The sequence below is a fragment of the Contarinia nasturtii genome, unplaced genomic scaffold (genome assembly GCF_009176525.2).
Source record: "Contarinia nasturtii isolate CC-2019 unplaced genomic scaffold, AAFC_CNas_1.1 Cnas_scaffold_285, whole genome shotgun sequence".
In the NCBI taxonomy this organism is placed as follows: Eukaryota; Metazoa; Arthropoda; class Insecta; order Diptera; family Cecidomyiidae; genus Contarinia; species Contarinia nasturtii.
Window position 1 is genome coordinate 6,353,342 of NW_022197640.1, and position 17,908 is coordinate 6,371,249.

The 17,908-nt window shown below is 31.9% G+C and overlaps 1 protein-coding gene across 2 annotated transcripts in view; it reads right to left on the reverse strand.

Moving 5' to 3' along the window:
- The window catches only part of LOC116337518 (protein dead ringer), a 48,308-nt gene that overhangs the window by 13,576 nt on the left and 16,824 nt on the right, over positions 1 to 17,908 (reverse strand). For both annotated transcript variants that reach the window (XM_031762149.1, XM_031762148.1), the window contains exons 6-7: positions 17,807 to 17,907; positions 2,214 to 2,286 (exon numbers count right to left, since the gene is read on the reverse strand). In XM_031762149.1, coding sequence (XP_031618009.1) covers positions 2,214 to 2,286; positions 17,807 to 17,907 — 174 coding nt within the window. The remainder of the gene's footprint in view (positions 1 to 2,213; positions 2,287 to 17,806; position 17,908) is intronic.

Consider the following 17,908-nt stretch of genomic DNA (forward strand, 5'->3'; position numbering starts at 1 on the left):
TTTTGTGTGGCAGCATACAAGTGTAAAGTGTGTACGTAGAAAAAAAATATACGATGAAAAGCCCGTTGAAGATAAAACAAAAAAAAATTGAGAAAGAGAGAGAGAGAGATAAAGAGAAATATCAGTTTTCGTTTTTGAAATTTTAACCAAGCAGCCATCGACAAATGGGGTAAAAAGCAACCGAAACACAATTTGAATTCGAACCCACATACGGATGGCATACAATCACATTGTGACCACTCATTCATATCAATACAACTTGAATATAGACTCTGCGCAGTTTATAATTATCGTAATGTCTATGAGAACAGATTGGTTTCATTTTCGTCACCATTTTACGTTGGTCCACAACGCCGTGCATTTTTTATTCATATTTTTATTCATTGAACTTTCATTTGGTGAACAAAATATCATTGGACCATGGCCATTGTCATTCGCTTTGTCGTGATTGTTCATGATCTTTTTTTTATATAAATCCTTCGACTGTTTTCAACTTTTTTACAATAAATTGAATTGAACATTTGATTGTAAATAAAATTAATGTTTTGAGGGTAGTGTAATCGTATACATGAGAAATTCATTTGCATTGCGATTATTTTGAAAATGCGCAAGTGATAGATATGGTATGAACATGAGAATTTTATCATGTGAAATGACAGCCGCAAACGGAAAATCTTTATACGCCATTTAAGTCTCGTTCGATTGATGTGCTTTGATTTTCTGTGTGCTCCTTGTTTGTTGTAATCGTCATCATGCGACGGGCACGTATATATATATATATCCGAGATAAAGGCGCGAGCATACACATTTTTCGCGTTTGCCATATTTTGTGTCATGAGCAATGTTTGCGTCTGACATTTGTGGTACACGTAAACATTAATTATACACTCATCATTATTTTGTTCATTTTTCCTGATTATTTCCATCTCGCTTACTTTTACCTAGAATTGGCTGGCATCAACTTCGAAACACAACAACATGTGTTAATCATCAAATGTCAAACGGAAATATACTGCATTGAATTAATCATAAAGTGACACAATATCTAATGGCTTTGGCTATTAATAAAAATCCAAAATAGAAAAATCAACCAAATCAACGCCAATATCTGTTCATTTGATTTTCTCTAAATCTATTTTTCTTTCGTTGTTTTCTTGTCGTTGGTTTTTTCCTTTCTTTTCTTCTTCCTCTTCTTTTTCACAGTCTCTTTCAAATGCCGTTTATTTATTCATTTTTCGTTTCATTTCATATTTTTTACATCGAGTACATAGTTGAGACTTTGTGGTGTGTCAGATGGGCTCAATTGTGATTTATGGAAATCAAGAATCATATTCAATTGTATATCGACAGCACGGATCAATCTCATACATTTTTATTGTGTAGGCAGAAGTCAGTTTTCGTTTAACATCTTCACGCTAAAGTGTCTATTGGCTGAACGATCAAGAAATTATGTACAATTCAACGTAAAAAATTATTGAAATGAGTGACGATTGGAAATTTATTCTTTAATCTTCCAATCAATTTGTTATGTAATTTATTCTGCTTTTATTCAATCAATGGGCAATTGAAACATTCGATTAACACTTTTGAGAGTCTTATTTGGAAGTGCGTGCGATCGACCGTGATCTATTTTCTACTATTTTTTTCGAAAATGTAAACCTAATCAATGTAAACGTAATCAAATTTAATGAAAATTATCAATTGGAAGCATTAGGTTAAGATATTCAGCGATCGTATTGATGCATTTTCAAAATGTTCTTCCGAATCTTTGTGCTCATAATCTACAATTCAATAAATAAAAATATCAATTATTCTTTTAAATAGATTCGAGAGGAAGAATGAATGAAAGAGCGAATGATCATTTTGACCAATCTATTCGTATGTTATTTCCTTGATATTGATAAAATCTTACATACATATTTTGATATTTTCGGTCGAGAACAAACGAATAAAATACACATTTTTCACATTTGATCTCTATTGATCCCAGAGACCTTTACATATTCTCTTCACGTCGAACACAACGACGTCGAATGTGAAAAAAAAAATAGACGGCATTTTACTGAATTACTGATTTCAATGCTTACAATAGCACATGAAAAAAATGACATCGAACCAAAATTGGAATGTAATGAATTTGAGCATCGAAAGGGGAAAAAATGCGAATCCGTTTTCAAGCTGTCATATTATTATTATAATTTAGCATAACTTACCTCGTCTTTGCATGAAATGGAACAGATCATCTAAGAACTCCTTGCGCTTTGGTTCATCGCTGATTTCATACAACTGAAAAGAGAAAACGAGAAGAAAAATTGAGTCAAGAATTCATTTTAAAATCAATAAAAACTAAAAAAAAATATATTTTAACAAACAGAAAAAAAACTTCGTTGAAAATGACATATTTTTGGGCTCAATTAACTTTTTCCCAACATACATATTTTTTGACATTATTATTACTTTGCATGCTTTCGATTCCATTCACCGATCGATTCATGCTAATCAACGGCGCTAATGGTATGAAATTGACTGAACCAATTTTTAGGCCAAATATGAACAATCAATTTATGTTGGTTGAACTTTTCCATTGATTTCCATTTGAAAAACTCAACCTCAGCACAATTTTTTGGACAAACATCTATTTTACCAAATACATGAAGCATTAACACTTCATTGATAAAATATTGAAGTGGTTTCCATGAAAAGTGTCCGCTACCCAACAACAACAACAACAAAAGAAGAAATATTCGGTTATTAAAATTGATGCGCTGGAGCAAATTGATCGCAGATAAATTGTTGGCGTCGCAATGATAAAAAAAACTGTTGATAATTGATAAATATTGACTTGACGACGTTGAATACAGATGCAGATAAATAATCATAGCGTCAACAAATCGAATCGAATATGTTTGTATCGTTTTCATTGCGTGAAAATTCCGGCCAACGGTTATTTTTTTTTTCTTCTTTACTCTCACACATCGATTTTGATATGTAATTCTTTGTTTCTGAATGATGTGTTGTTATATGTGGATTGAAAATTTAAATATTGAAACGTAACATGAACTGAAAAACTCGTTTACACGATAATGTGATTGCGTTTCGGACCAAGAAATTGGTGTGAAAAAGCGAATAAGTTTGGAAAAAGAAACCAATTTATTTACGGAGTGAACATAAATGAATGCAATGCATATGCAGAGCCTGTTTGCTCAAAACTTATTTTATTTTCTATTTTTCACAACAACAAAACAGTGCCCAAGTGAATGATCATCATTATTTGATGTAATCCATTTCATTTTCGATTCATCGTTTGAAAATTGTGTTAAATAAAAACTTCCTTGTACACATTCAACTTTGTAAGAAAAAATTCAAATGTAAAATGGGAATTTTGTATGAAAAAAAGAAATGATATTGATTATGTTGTCTGAAAAACTTGATTTAACGAACTTGCTTCGAATGCACACATCAAAAACAAAGCCATCCGTTCCGCATATGATACATTTCAAGATTCATCCCCATCTGAAAAAGAAAGAATGTAACAAGCATGCATTCACATTCCACAACGATTATGGAAATGCGGATATGCACGAGGCAGTTACACTGGTCCAAATCACAAGAAGACGAAGACAAAAAAAAGATACGTTTTCAGTTCAATTATCGACACTGATAATTGCGACAATTTTTTTTTTCTTACGTAATAACAGGAATTTCGACGTTGTATGTATGCAAACTGGAAAATGAAGCTGCGACAAAACAAGAAAATGTCGAAGATTCAAATCGTCCTGCGCATTCGAAACGAGTCAAACCAGCTATGTGTGATGTGAGAAAATCAAGGACTGTTTATAAATTCCGACATATTTTTACTTTAACATCTCATTTTATATTATGCATAAATATTGATGAGTGCAAGCAAATAGGCAATGAATACCAAGAGCTGGTCGATAACATTTTTGTAACTCATTTAGATGTGTAGCTCAGAATAACCATATTGATTTGAAGAAAAACAACAAATCAACGATGAAATGAGCCCGATTTCAGTTGAATCTATCAAAATTGAATTTTTATTTTAAAATGTCAGTCAACACGTACGATGGTGTTAGTTTGTACTAGGCACAACAAATTATAATGAATAGTATCATAATATCACGCTTTTTCATCTTGTCATCGGAACAATAGAAATTATTCATTTTTCGGACAATCCACATCAAACACCATATAAATGATCGTCATAAATCATATAATTCTTGTCTCGACAGTATCGAAATATTTGTCGTTTTATCGCTTTTTTTTATTAATATGAATCAATCGCATATAAAAAGACAAGCTATTTTTCCAAAATTTACTCAACTTATTAATTCTCAATTAGCAACAATTATCAATTTAAATGTGGTTTGTAAATGGCAAAAATCTTAAGGCCGCAAGCGAATGAACACAACGAAAGAGAATAAGAAGTATACCAGTTTCTTTTGAATACGTGGTTATTTGTTTGTTGATCGGTTTTAATACTGCTAAAAAAATTATTACTCAAATCTGATATTTTGATTTGGTAACGGTTTGACACAATTTTATCTCGTTTCTTTTCATATCCGCAACATTATGAAAAAAAAGCGAGAAAAAAAATAAATTAATGAAATTACACATGCCAATGACTTGGATTAAAATAAAACATAAATCCAATAAAAATCATGGACGAAAAGTTCAAAATCAATTTCATTTGAAAGTCGCTTGATTGAAAAAACAAAATCGATTCCAATAATTGCATCATTTATATTTTATAACTTTGGAATTATTTTATCAGGTACTGAATTGAAGTGCCACGGGGGGAGAGAGAGAGAGAGAGATAAGTTCTGAATATATTCAGTCATATAAAATCATAGGGCGATCAAAGAGGTGTCAAAGTTGAAAATAATACCCCTCTTTTCGAACAAATAACGATACACAAGTAGGAGATAACCACATTGAAATGTATTATTTTGCTGATTGACTTCGACCATAAATATAAATGCAGACAAGATGCTTTGTGAAAATGGGGAATTAAAAGACCGGCAAAACGGTATGAACACGCAACGGTCGTGAACAATAACTAGAATTGAATAGGGATATCAAAACATATAGAAAAATAAAGGTCCAGAAGAAGGCAACGATGAAAAAAAGAGGCGCACACACAGCAATAAAACGAACTGCAAAAAAAAAGAGAGTGCCGAACCATCAAACGACAATTTAATAATAGCACACGTGCTATGCAACACAGATCATTGATGTTGACGTATAAAAATGTTGCGTAGAAGTGAAACGGAACAAAGGTGAACAGGGGTTGCAGGCATATACAAATAAAGCATATACACTAGAAAATATCACAGTCACATTATGGTGGCAATCAAATAAACAGCTGAAATGTTTGTTTGTATTAAAACAGGGAGATTTCATGACTCGTTACAAACAATAGATTGAATAAAAGCTCAGGTAAAGAAGAGATACCTTTCTTTTCTCTCTTTATAAAATCGACAATGATGATAATTGAGTGAGTTGGTTTTACTTTTGGATTATGAATTGTTATCATCTTCCCGTTATGATTTTCATCGGCTAATCTGGATATTGTTATAGCATTGAACTCATGTTGTCGATTGTTTATCGATTTGTATTTATATATATTTTTTTTCGTTCGTTTTTTTTCTGTTACTTCCGTATTGCGAATGCATAACGCACCAAATGAAGATGTCAACCAAACTAAGCGATCATTTTTGCATGAAGAACATTAACAATCCTTATTCCCCCAATATTCTTATTATTAGGTCATTATTATTGAATAATAATGATGGTATTTGTTATTTTTACGCATTCAATGGCATTTGTTAATGCTATTGCGATTATTAACACCGTTCATTTGTTCAATCGAAAACTGGTCCATACCATTCATTTGAAAATCTTTCTATTTTAAGTCTCATCTTTGTTGCTATCATCATTGCTCCCTATCTCGCTATGTCGTTCTGTTCACTCGTGAAAATATCTTCATACAAAAATCCGACAAATGCAATATGGATACATAGAAAATTATATGCTCATTAACCACCGAATAATAAAACGATATTTGTTCTATTTTTATTGTTCGGTTCTCACGGTATGACCAAACGTCTCGTAAACAAATTATACTGTTAAATATTTTGTGTTGTTGTTCATAATAATTCTTTCTTTTCAAACGGTTTCAAACAACTCATTTTTCCATTGGGATTGTTTTCCATTTAATCTTCACCGATTTTCTTCGTTCATATATCTATTTTGTGGCGATTTTTTTTTCTCTCTCTCTCTCTCTCTCACGCACACACATTTCATCTTGTTTCGTGTTCGGGTTACGAACTGAATAGGCAACTATTTCGATATTAAATATATTGTAATCAAAATAATGTGGTTAGAACTCTTTTCCGCCTTTTTTACACCATTCCATTACGACAAGCATTAATTTCTCATTGCGTTGATCACCGCCAACAAATTCTTTTCTTCGATTATATCACACATGCGCACCACAGAATACAATCGTTTAGCACATTACAATTAAAATTTAATCGTTTTTGTCTTCTACTCTGTCTTTCTTCTTCGCATTCATGCGTTTCTTTGCTTCAAAGAAAGAAAAAAACGGTGACAAAATTGATGGATTTCCTGGGAAATAATAATGGATACGGTATAACGGATCGCTTGGTTAAGCTGATCAGTTTACAAAACCACAATTTTCGCATTTTTCCACTGAAACGCACCGTGAATTAGACGGATTAATATCGTCGGTTAACTAGCAAATATACCAATAGATATTTAACAAAGCCAAACAATAGAATTTGTTCATTGTTTGCGGTAAACGCGAATCATTATTCATCCAAAATTGTATTGGATGGCCAATCATTTTAAATATTTCTTTTTTGAATTAAATGCTATATTTTCCATTAAAGGCCATTCATTTAGCCATATATAACATTGAATTAATTTATCTGTTGTTGATGATGCGTTGTTGGTCATTCTTCATAAATTAAAAAAAAAAACATTTTTTTTCCATCGTTGTGATGTAAATGACGAACACAAACACAATCGATTATAATTAAATGATTACATTATTCATGTTGTACACGAATCTCAAATGGAATCGAATCAATACTGTTCTATGTGTGTGTATCACATTTTATTAATCGAGCATTTATTTTGATTGATGAAACTATAACTTTATTTCTGATAAATTTTATTCTTAAACCAAATCTTCTTAAGGGTTATCATGGAGCAAAACAGCTGGAGGCACATGGGTTTTTCGAACATTTTTACGAGCAAACGTCATTTTAAGTGAATACAGAATTCATATTTTTGTTGCTTATTTGATTTGATCAATTTCAAAAACATTTCGAAAGGTAATTTAATCTCGAAATTTTCTCACACTCAGCTGTTGCCAATACGGATTATTTTTCATATAAAAAAAAATGTGAAAAGGACATTTTCGCGAAAAACGAAATTGATGCGATAAAATTGAAATCGAAGAGTTTCGAGTTAATCATTCAATTTGTTCATGTTTTGTATGGTACGGCAAATCAAGTAATGACTTCAAAGTGCAATGATTTTGTTCGTACAATTGCCTATGAATTGATAAACAAATTGAAAACGAAAAATTCCATTTGTTTGCGGTAACAATTTCTCGCTGTGTCAAATCAAAGACGACCAATCTCGTTGTATTTCCATCAATCTTGTACCTTTCAACTCATCAAAAGCACTAAACTAGAACTATTCAAAACATAGCAGCAAAAACTCCGCTCATATTTTGATCCGCCACAAATCATAATAAACATAATAATAAGACGAAAAAGAGTCAAGAGCCGAGTGTAAGAAAAAAAAGAGATCCAAATGAATGGAATCATTTGAAAGGTAGTGTACACATCGAATAGTAAATATTTTATCTTTCATAATCGACGGTATCGTGGCTGAAAATACGGATCACATTCAATCTCTATATGCGTATGTATAAATATGCAATGAGTTAAATGATTGAAATAAAATCGAGACTGAAGTGGGAGCGTTGGTAAATAAATCAAAGCAGAGAAAACATATTAAATATATATATATAGTTTTGATTAATTATCCGATTGTGAAGGTGGTCGAGTTTAACGGATGAAAATCATGTGCACTGATTTTGTTATTACTGTTCGGGCAGGCATTTATTGTGAATAATTCACATTGTATAATGAAGTTTATTAGCAGCAACTGAAAACAGCGAATGGAATACAGGCCTGGGTCGTCGGTGTGTTTTTAATTTTCTTCTCTTTGTCTGTCGTAAAACAAGAGAAATAACAAAAAAATCGTGAAATATCCGTGAAAAGAATACAGCACACGAACCCAAATCAAAACTGAAGAATTATTTTCTTCTTCTTTATTTGTGGATCGTGTAAAAAAAGAAGCAACAACATTTATATGAGAGAAAAAAATCACAAACAATTACAAAGAGAGATACATATTTGTGCAGACAATGTAATCATGTTTAAGTAATTAATTTCTTCAAATTAACCTACTCAAATTCAAAAATGGAAAAAAAACGATGCGAACGAATGTACACTATGGCTCAGTTTGTGGCCATTGGCTTGTATGTACGCACATTTAATCGAAATGAATCGATTTTTGTTTTCACAGGCAATAAGGTGGAAAACTCATGTTGGTTTTTATGTTAATGGTTTTGATTTCTTTCATGTATGTGAACACTTCTAACGTATATATTTTTTTAAGTTAGGAGTTTGAAGTTGCTTTCTCTCTCTAACTCTTTTGCTCTCACTCTGCGCCATTCAGTCACTCTACAAATATTCAAATACACAACAAGAAGAAAAACAGAAAACTCCAAAGCATCGCGTGTGCTAATTGCTTGCATTTTCATGTTTGTTAAACTATTTATAGAGTGCGGTGGTTATGTGTACGCGTCTTATTCGTCTGCTTCTTCTGGTCTTCAAATAACTTTGATTGCCTTTTTTACACCAATCTTGTTGGCCATCGAGCAAATTCATTTGAAATTTGAATAGTTAAGTACATTAATTCATGAATATCGACAGCATACAGTTAGAATAATAATTGGAGAACATCAGCATAATGAATTCAGTGGTTTATTTAGTATATGTGGATCGCTTTGGTGAGGTTGAAATTTTTCCATTAATTTCGTTTGTTTTGTAAATTTGTTAGGTTGTTCGAGTTAAATCTACTCTCTTTTCGTTTTTCTCTTTCTCTTTCATGCCGTGGCGACGTGTCGGTGTTATGCGTTTCATTGTTTCGGGTATTGCACATAGAAAAAATAGCATACAATAGCCCTTGATCAATAGCAACAAAGATTAATTAGAAAATAAAAACCACAACCAATTTTCGCCATTTGAACCTAATAAATTGAACAAATATATACAACATAATCCATCTAATCGAATCGCACACACCGTTACAAATGTTAACGACGTTCAAATTGGTAGAATGGACGGTAATCGTGTCGCGCGCGCTATACAAGATGATGTGTTGAAGAGAACTTGAACGCATCATTACAAGCACCACACACACACACACAGAGAGAGAGAAATAAATAATTGTGGGTAATTTTCACTTGATGAGATCGTGAATGGGCGGAATTGATTCCGATGAAGGAACAAAAATAAAAACAATTCAATTAATCGATTGTCATGACCCTCGTCGATGCGATATGTATTTGAGCTAGCAATAAGAGTCATTAGCAATAAAATGAACAATGTATTTTGCTCTTTTCGTTACGGACACCACATCCAATCTAGTTCTAAGTACGTTTTGGTGATTTTGAATGTGCGGTACGGTGCGGAATGTGTGTGCAAGAGTGTCGGTGGTCCAGTTCGATTTCATTTAAACCATTACACATGCTTCGGCTTAATTGCCATCATTTAAACTAATATATTTTTCAATCAGCAATTTATTCTGTCGTTTCGCTCTTTTGATATACTATGGTGATTCATTTCGGTTGATTACTTGCTTATTTTAATGGAACTTAAAATAATAATAATAATCGCTCGAATAATGTGAAAAATTGCTCGAATTATTCTTTCCATGTTCGATTGACTGAGAATACAGAAGCTTAAACAAATATCGTACTGAAAAGAAAAACAGTGATTGAGCGAAATTTCAATTGAAACGAAATCGCACATTGCTTTAGATTATACAAATAAAATTTGAATAAATTAACTTGACGATTTCGTTTTATTTTTCGTTTTGGTTTCTCCATTGTTGACATAGAGTGCACTTTGGTTGAGCACATAATGGAATAATATTGGAAAAGACGAATGAAGTTTACATAACTTTTGATCGATGAGGTACAAACGAATTCAGTCGTTTTCAATTCAAGTACCTTCCGATCAAAACCACGGCGAGTTTTTTTTTTCTTACAATTCAAATTGGAAATGTTAAACAATGATCTGTGTCACCATCATCATCAGAATCATCATCATCAAGAATCAGTACATCGAGAACAATGTTTTCTTAACTGAATCGGTAAAAAAAAAACATTTCGATTTGTTTGTTTATTTGATTCTATTTTCTATACTTGTGTTCTATTTGTGAATTTGATCGCACTTTATATTGTTCAATCGAATTTACTTTGAGTTGTAATATAATTGAATAAATGGTAATAATGGAAGCAATGAATAGCCAAAATTGAATACTCATTGTCATTGACATAATAAAAAAGAAACAGAAGAAGCGAATATAGCGGAGCCACCGTTATAGCAAAGAATGCACACAGGTTGCCGAGCCGATTCAGTCATTCTTGTACTACACATATGGAATGATGATGCAGCAATTTGTGTCAAGAAGGTAGTCATCGCCATCATCACCATCATCAGGAGATCCAATTGATATTGAGTGCATACCGAATTTTTTTTTTTTTTTTTTGGTTGTTGTTGAACATTGTTGAAAGAATTGTGTATTTTTTTCATATCACACATTTGTATGCCTTTTTTCCACTGTTTCTGTCGATTATTGTGTTGCTACTGTATTAAATAGCAAGAACATGGTACATTACATGTAATATAGTCAATGTTATTGGTGGTAAATAAATGGTTGCTATTGAACGAAACGACCGAATACGGGCTGAACGGCGATTGAGGATTGGATTTGATTGGATCAGACGGAACAATGGTGTGCGGCATAATTATTACGTTACTAACCAAAGAAAATATCATCGTGGGCCGATCTGGGATACAGAATATACTACTTAATATTCTCTTTGCGTATGTTTTATTCGGTTTTTGCTATTAAATGAATGTGCCTATTTAGTTGAATATATTGACCGAAAACATTTCGGTTTCCGTCTTAAATTCTCCCACCAATATTTCGTTTTCTTCTCTGTCGGATCGATTAACATATGCCCATTTCCTCATTTTCGGTCTTATTTAATTAATTCTTTCTTTTATATTTAGATATATGCAATTCTCTTTCGCAAGCTTATACATGTATGATTTCTCAGTACTAATCAGTTTTAACACCTTTAATTATAGCCTTTCAAGTATATCAGACACAACAATTGTCTGTTTAACTTGTATAAATTGTGCTGTTACACAGCGAAAACAGTGCGCAAAATAGAATAACCCGTGGGAAATTCGAATCATATTCCGAAAAAAAAAATATCTACCGTTCATATGAGCTCAAACATCCACATTTTCTTGTTTTTATTTTAGTTTTTCTATTTGTAAACGGCACGTTTTCTCTCATTGAACAACAACAAAAACAATATTTAAAAAAATGAAAAAATACCTCGCTTATTTGATTTCCTTCGGACAACATTTTTGTTTTGTTTTTTTTTTTAAATTTAAATCACCACAGTAAAATCGTTGGCCACAGCAAAATAAAGAGAAAAATCACTTTATATTCAACCTTCTTGATTTGTTTGCTCTTTGGCCACTGGGTCAGAACAGTTCAAATTTCGATTAATATTTCTTTAAAATAATCGATAAAATTGCCAACGCACACATACAAAGAAAATAATCTAAATCACAATCACTTTTCAATCTGATCACATGTCAACAAGTTTTAGCGACGAAAAATATAAAAAACCGAATTAAATTTACGGGAAATGAATGCAAACCAATTGATCGTTATTAATGTCATACATAGACTGATCGAAAACTATCAGACGAATATCTATCAACACTTCAAAAAGTTGAAACTAATGACAAAAATATTAAAAATGTGTATTCACAAAACAAGGTTTATGATTATATTGCAAAGAAATGAAAGAATAAATGATCGCATACATCTGCATGTGCTTACAACTACATCCATTCGCATGTGCTCACTCATACATAAACAAACGCTCGGGCTCTATCTCACCGTACACATACGAGGGAGAGAGAGGGAGAGAAACGGCAAGAAGAAAATTGCTTGTGTACGTATTATGTGGTGGTAAAAATTGTCAGAATAGTGAAGAATCATAAAATAATAAAACAAAAACAAAAATCTACCTAGAAGAATAACCGGGTTCGACCATGCATATTGATGTATCTGTGTATCTCATTTACACTTATGCAGCCCAAATGAATGTATGGCAGTGAAGCAACCCTAATCTGCACATATTCATGATATGGTGAGATCGTACATGCATACATGCACAACTGAGCACGAAGGAACCGAAGAAAGCAAATGGCAACAGCATCGAAGGCATGTAATTCAAAGAAGGGGCAAAATGAAGAAGAAGATTTCTTCGTTTTTTTTTTACATAATTACATTAAAATGCATAGAAGCTCACATGTACGGACAGGCACACAAACATATACAAAGAAACAATGAGCATCGAATGTATGATAAGAATGACTCAGAGATCAGAATAGAAACAAAAAACAAACCAACACAAATTTGCAGCAACAGGGGTCTATTCAGACGATTCTATATCACATCTCTCTTTTTTTGTAATGCTTATTTAAAGTTTTGGATTTTTTTTCTAAGATCTTCGCATTTTGTACATTTACTACTTATCAACATTGCTTATTCTTTTCAATTCACAAATTATGTGAAAATCAATCGAAGTCAGTTCTTTGTGTCTATCAATACATGACAAAATTCTTGTAATTGTTTTTGCTTTACGAATTTATCTCCTTTCTAGAAAGCACATGTTTGAATGGCTTAGTTAAACGTGATTGAAAAATCAAAATAATCTCATTTTACTGAGGAATATTATAAATGAATACTTTTCATTAATTTCATTGGCCGAAAAAAGAAGTTCTATTGCTCTTGTGTACCCTCATAAAAAAAAAAAATAAACAGAGAACAATATCGAGCGAATTTATAACTTTTGGTCAAAGTACATGCATTTTTTTAGTTCATTTAAAGTGAATTTATTTCAGCAAAAGGGTCGAACAATCAACGAAATAAATAAACGAGCTATTTTAAATTTGCCTAAAATTCAAAAGTTGTTTAATATAAACAAAAAATGCTTCATTACTTTGACTGGTTCACTTTCATGGCATGCATTTTATAAATAGAACAACTTTAGAAGATTGTATTGATAAATGGCTGCAATGAAGACTAGGTCAATGTTAAACACATCATCCAAAAATGCAGTGTCAACACGCACACTCACACACACACACAGCATACGAGCGATGTGTGTTTATACAAATGAGACAAGAGAGCGAGAGTGAGACATAGACAAAATTAATTTATATTGAATTGAGAGTTATCCTTATATAGATTGAGCAACGGAAATGAATGAAAATGAATAAATGAAAACTAAAGCCATAATCGGCGTCAGTAAATTTACTTAAATTTGATCTCCTTTGGATTTGTGTCGTAAACGGGCCAAAGAAGAGCAATGAATGCCGACAGCTTGCATCTAATTGCATATTAAAATGAACATACCAATACACACTGGCACACATTTTCCAGCAAACCATATTTTAGTCAATTTACAATACCAATACCATTTGAAGCGAAAATGAGACAAACTCTGTGAACGTTTCCCAGTGCACATCATTTTGAAACGGTCATAGATAAATACAACATATAATTTCGATTTTAAAAATCTTGCATTAATCTATTTATCTACGTCCGTCTCTTCTATGCACGTATACGATCTCTGCATTGACTGTTTGCGTAGATAGTCCAAAATCAAAAAATTTACTGTACATGGGGGTGACATATTCGCTGTAATAAATAAAACTTAATATGAAACACATGTTCTGTATGTGATCGTATGAAAGTCGAGAGGAAAATCTCTTTCAAATCAAAAGAATCGAACTTCGTGCTGATATTTCTTCCTACTTGTTTTTTTGTTCATTTTCTTTTCACTCGACGAAGAAGAAAAAAAAAATTTGAAAAATATACTCGAAAATTTTGTGTTTGTATCTGTGGCAATATGTGCATATGAACCTTGATGTTTTTAATGTTCGAATTCATTGAGACTATAACCGTATGTGCATAAAAGTAAAGGCCACCACTACACAGTTGAATCAAAGTCGATAAAAGACGAACGATATATGCCAGCCCAAACTGGATTCATATTTCATCAAATGTTTCTATTTCGTCGAATTATATATACTGAAATCATTTTGTCGTCATGTTTTTTTCTTTAAAATTTTCTCGTTTTTCTCGTTGTCGTCTTCGAGACTGGCTCCTTTTATTTCGAATGTGCTGCCGTTTGCATTCGATATGATACGGGCAGCCATATTTATTTTGAATTTATAAAAACAAAACAAAAAATGTGCTTTAAGTGGTTGAAACCAAAGTGGAAACGGCAATACTTGCATTGACATTTAATTTTGTAGAGCATATGTGCAAATTTCTAATTCAATTATGAACATTTTACAAATGAGAATCAAAGTTCTCAAGTCGCGCTTCGATAGTTCCATGGCATTTCTTCGCACATTAAATTGCATTTTTGTTGTTTGTGCTGTTGTTCATTCATTCATTCATTCATTTTGTGCAATTATTATTATGAACAACATGGATGATTTTTATGCAAACCAAACCCATTCAATGTGATTCTGATACGCGGAATTTTCTGTTCTACTTAATGTCGATTAGCATATGCGTCTGGAATGTTATACCAATTTCCATTGGAAATGATGTTCTAATTGTTTGAATGATTTTAAGGAACGTATTCGCTTCAATATTCGCAGCATATTTGGGCATTTTTCTATATCAATTTTACACTTGCTATATCGTGTTTTACACAAACGAACTGCTTGAATGTATTTTCTAGATTAATTTCTTTCTTTTTACCTTCTTTCATGCTCATTCATTTATTGCGTTCAGGTACATAGTCATTAGAAGTTTAACACAACAACAATATAATTTTTTTAGATTTTACCGATTTACTACAACTGCATTTAGATTATCCTTATCGAAGATAGTTATTGTTGCTTTCATTTGTACATTTCAATGGCAATAATAACAGCAACATCGACAACCTAAAAAAGCAGAAGTTGACTACAAATACAAGCGGGTAAGAAATATCTTTTATATTTCGGCTTCTTCGTTTTTATTATGCATGCTCGAAAAAATGAAACAATAGAAAAGTTCTCTCTTTTTCTCGGTAAATGCATATGAGGTCTTAATTATTTGTTTGTTTGTTCTTTTTTTCCCATCTTTGCTCATTTTCTTCTTGCTGTGTGTACATGCCATTGTGCAGAATGTGCAATGTGTACCGGTATGCATTGAATTTATGACTAAATGGCCATGATAGCATGAGATATGACAAGGGATTAACCATTAACAATATATATATATATTTTTTTGTTTGTTTGAATATATTTGAATCGAACCTTATAATGTTGAACATAGAATTAACATATTCTCGCACTACCAAACAATGAACAGACACAAAAAAATAAGTTATAAACAATGCATTGCACATGTAGCATGTCAGCATATACTAAGAAACGTATTGATAAATCCATAATAATTCTCCAAATTGATTTTTTATATATATATATCTCTCTCTCCAATTAATCGCAATTGTTTCAGACGTTGTGACCAAAGCGCAGAAACGATGATCAGACGGACAATGATACAACATGATAAGAATTTTGGGTTAAACAAAATGAATCATTAACCCAAGCAAATATACAGAGGATCAAATATTTTTATTGTAAATACTTTTTTTTTTTGTTTCAGTGTTAAATGTTCGATTTAACAACAAAAAGTTGAGATTCTCATCGAATGAAAAAAAAAATGTTTTGGGAAAATGTAAAAAAATGCCGGTCAAACGAAGAGAAATGTGAATAATAAATATGACAAAAATACATTGAAAATTGACAGAGAAAAATTCTCAAACTACACATAGCTCAATATTATGTATGATTCCAAATTTCGAAGACCATAAAACGATATACATATTTTTTTGTTTCATTTCATATATTTTTTTCACATTTTCTTCAAAGGTTCTTCTTCTATTTATTTCAATTTCGATCCCAATTTTATTTTTCTCTTCTTCGGTTTTTGTCTGTTTTCATTTTTCTCTTCATTTCCTTCATTTTCAAATACTGCATTCGAATATGCTGTTTTCTTCGTATGCACACGTTGTGAATGTATGAATGAGAGCTCTCTTATACCTAAAATAAGCTTGTGTTTTTGCTACCCAAGCCGATTTCGATGAAACCAACATAGAAAAAAAAACATTTCCACAATGTGATGCATCGTTTTCGTATGTAATGTTGTGCATGGCCTTCATCCTTTATATGGAATTGTTCGATATGGTATGGCCAAAATCGAATACATCGAATATTCATAATAATCGATGTTTGAGTCTTCATATGTTTTTATTTTTCGTTTTCTCTGGTAAAAGTCACAAGAGACATTGTATAACAAGAAGACATTCCGAGAGATTCGGTTTCTTTATGTTATATGTGCCATTGATGGTGCCGAGTGTGACAAATTAAATGAATATGAACCGATCAGAAAATACGAAACGATCAGAGATCACATCAAACCGATTTCGAATTGAAATTAAAATGATTGTTTGACCTCTAGTTAAAAGTCAACAATCGATAATCACACATTGAAATATGCTGTTTTTGTGCACAAAAATGCACAACTCATTCGATTTTTGTTTGTGCATAATGATTAGCTCAATGATTTCATTTATTATTATTATTTTTTCGTCTCTTTCGTTTCAACATTTAATTTTATTATATACTTATAGAATAGTTGAGCGATTGCATGTCTTCATCGGTTTTACATTGCTTCGTAATCCAATATAAGGAAAATTCATGATTGGACCTTAAAAATCATGTCATTGCTACATGGAATCATCGAATGGAAAGAAATATGAGAAGAAGAAAATACATTGTGGAAATGTCTCATTCGTTTGCTCGACTATTTTTAGATAACCTTGAAATGAAAAGTCAACTCCGTCAACAGAACGCAACACATATAAATATTATCATGTAAAATTCATAGGGCGAACATTTTCATTCAGTAAGTCACATGCTCGTCTCTTGAATGTGTGTGTGTGTGTGTGTGTGTGAGTTTTTTCAAGCGTTAGACACATTAGACAGAAGGTAGATTCTTTAGTGTGGCACTTGATTTAATCTGTATCTATCCTGGGATGTTTTACAAAAAAATATATCTACCGATTATGCATTCAAATTTTATGTTTTGGATAAAATTGACTTAACCACTATTTTTTTTACTATGATTTTTAAATTCACTAATAAAATGCCGTTGAATCTCTTCAATAACATACACTATATGTTGTTGTCTCGAATAAAAAAGCGTCAAATCATGCTTCAAGAAGAGAATACCAAACGATTGTTTTTTTTTATAGCAAATGGAACAAATGAAAAACACAATGAAAATTACTAACCTGTCGAACTTGCTTGAACTGCTCTTCAAAGCTCCAACCGTTATTCTGCTGTGATGAGTTGGATGCATCACTCGAGGTGGATGAGTTTGATTCTAGATTGCC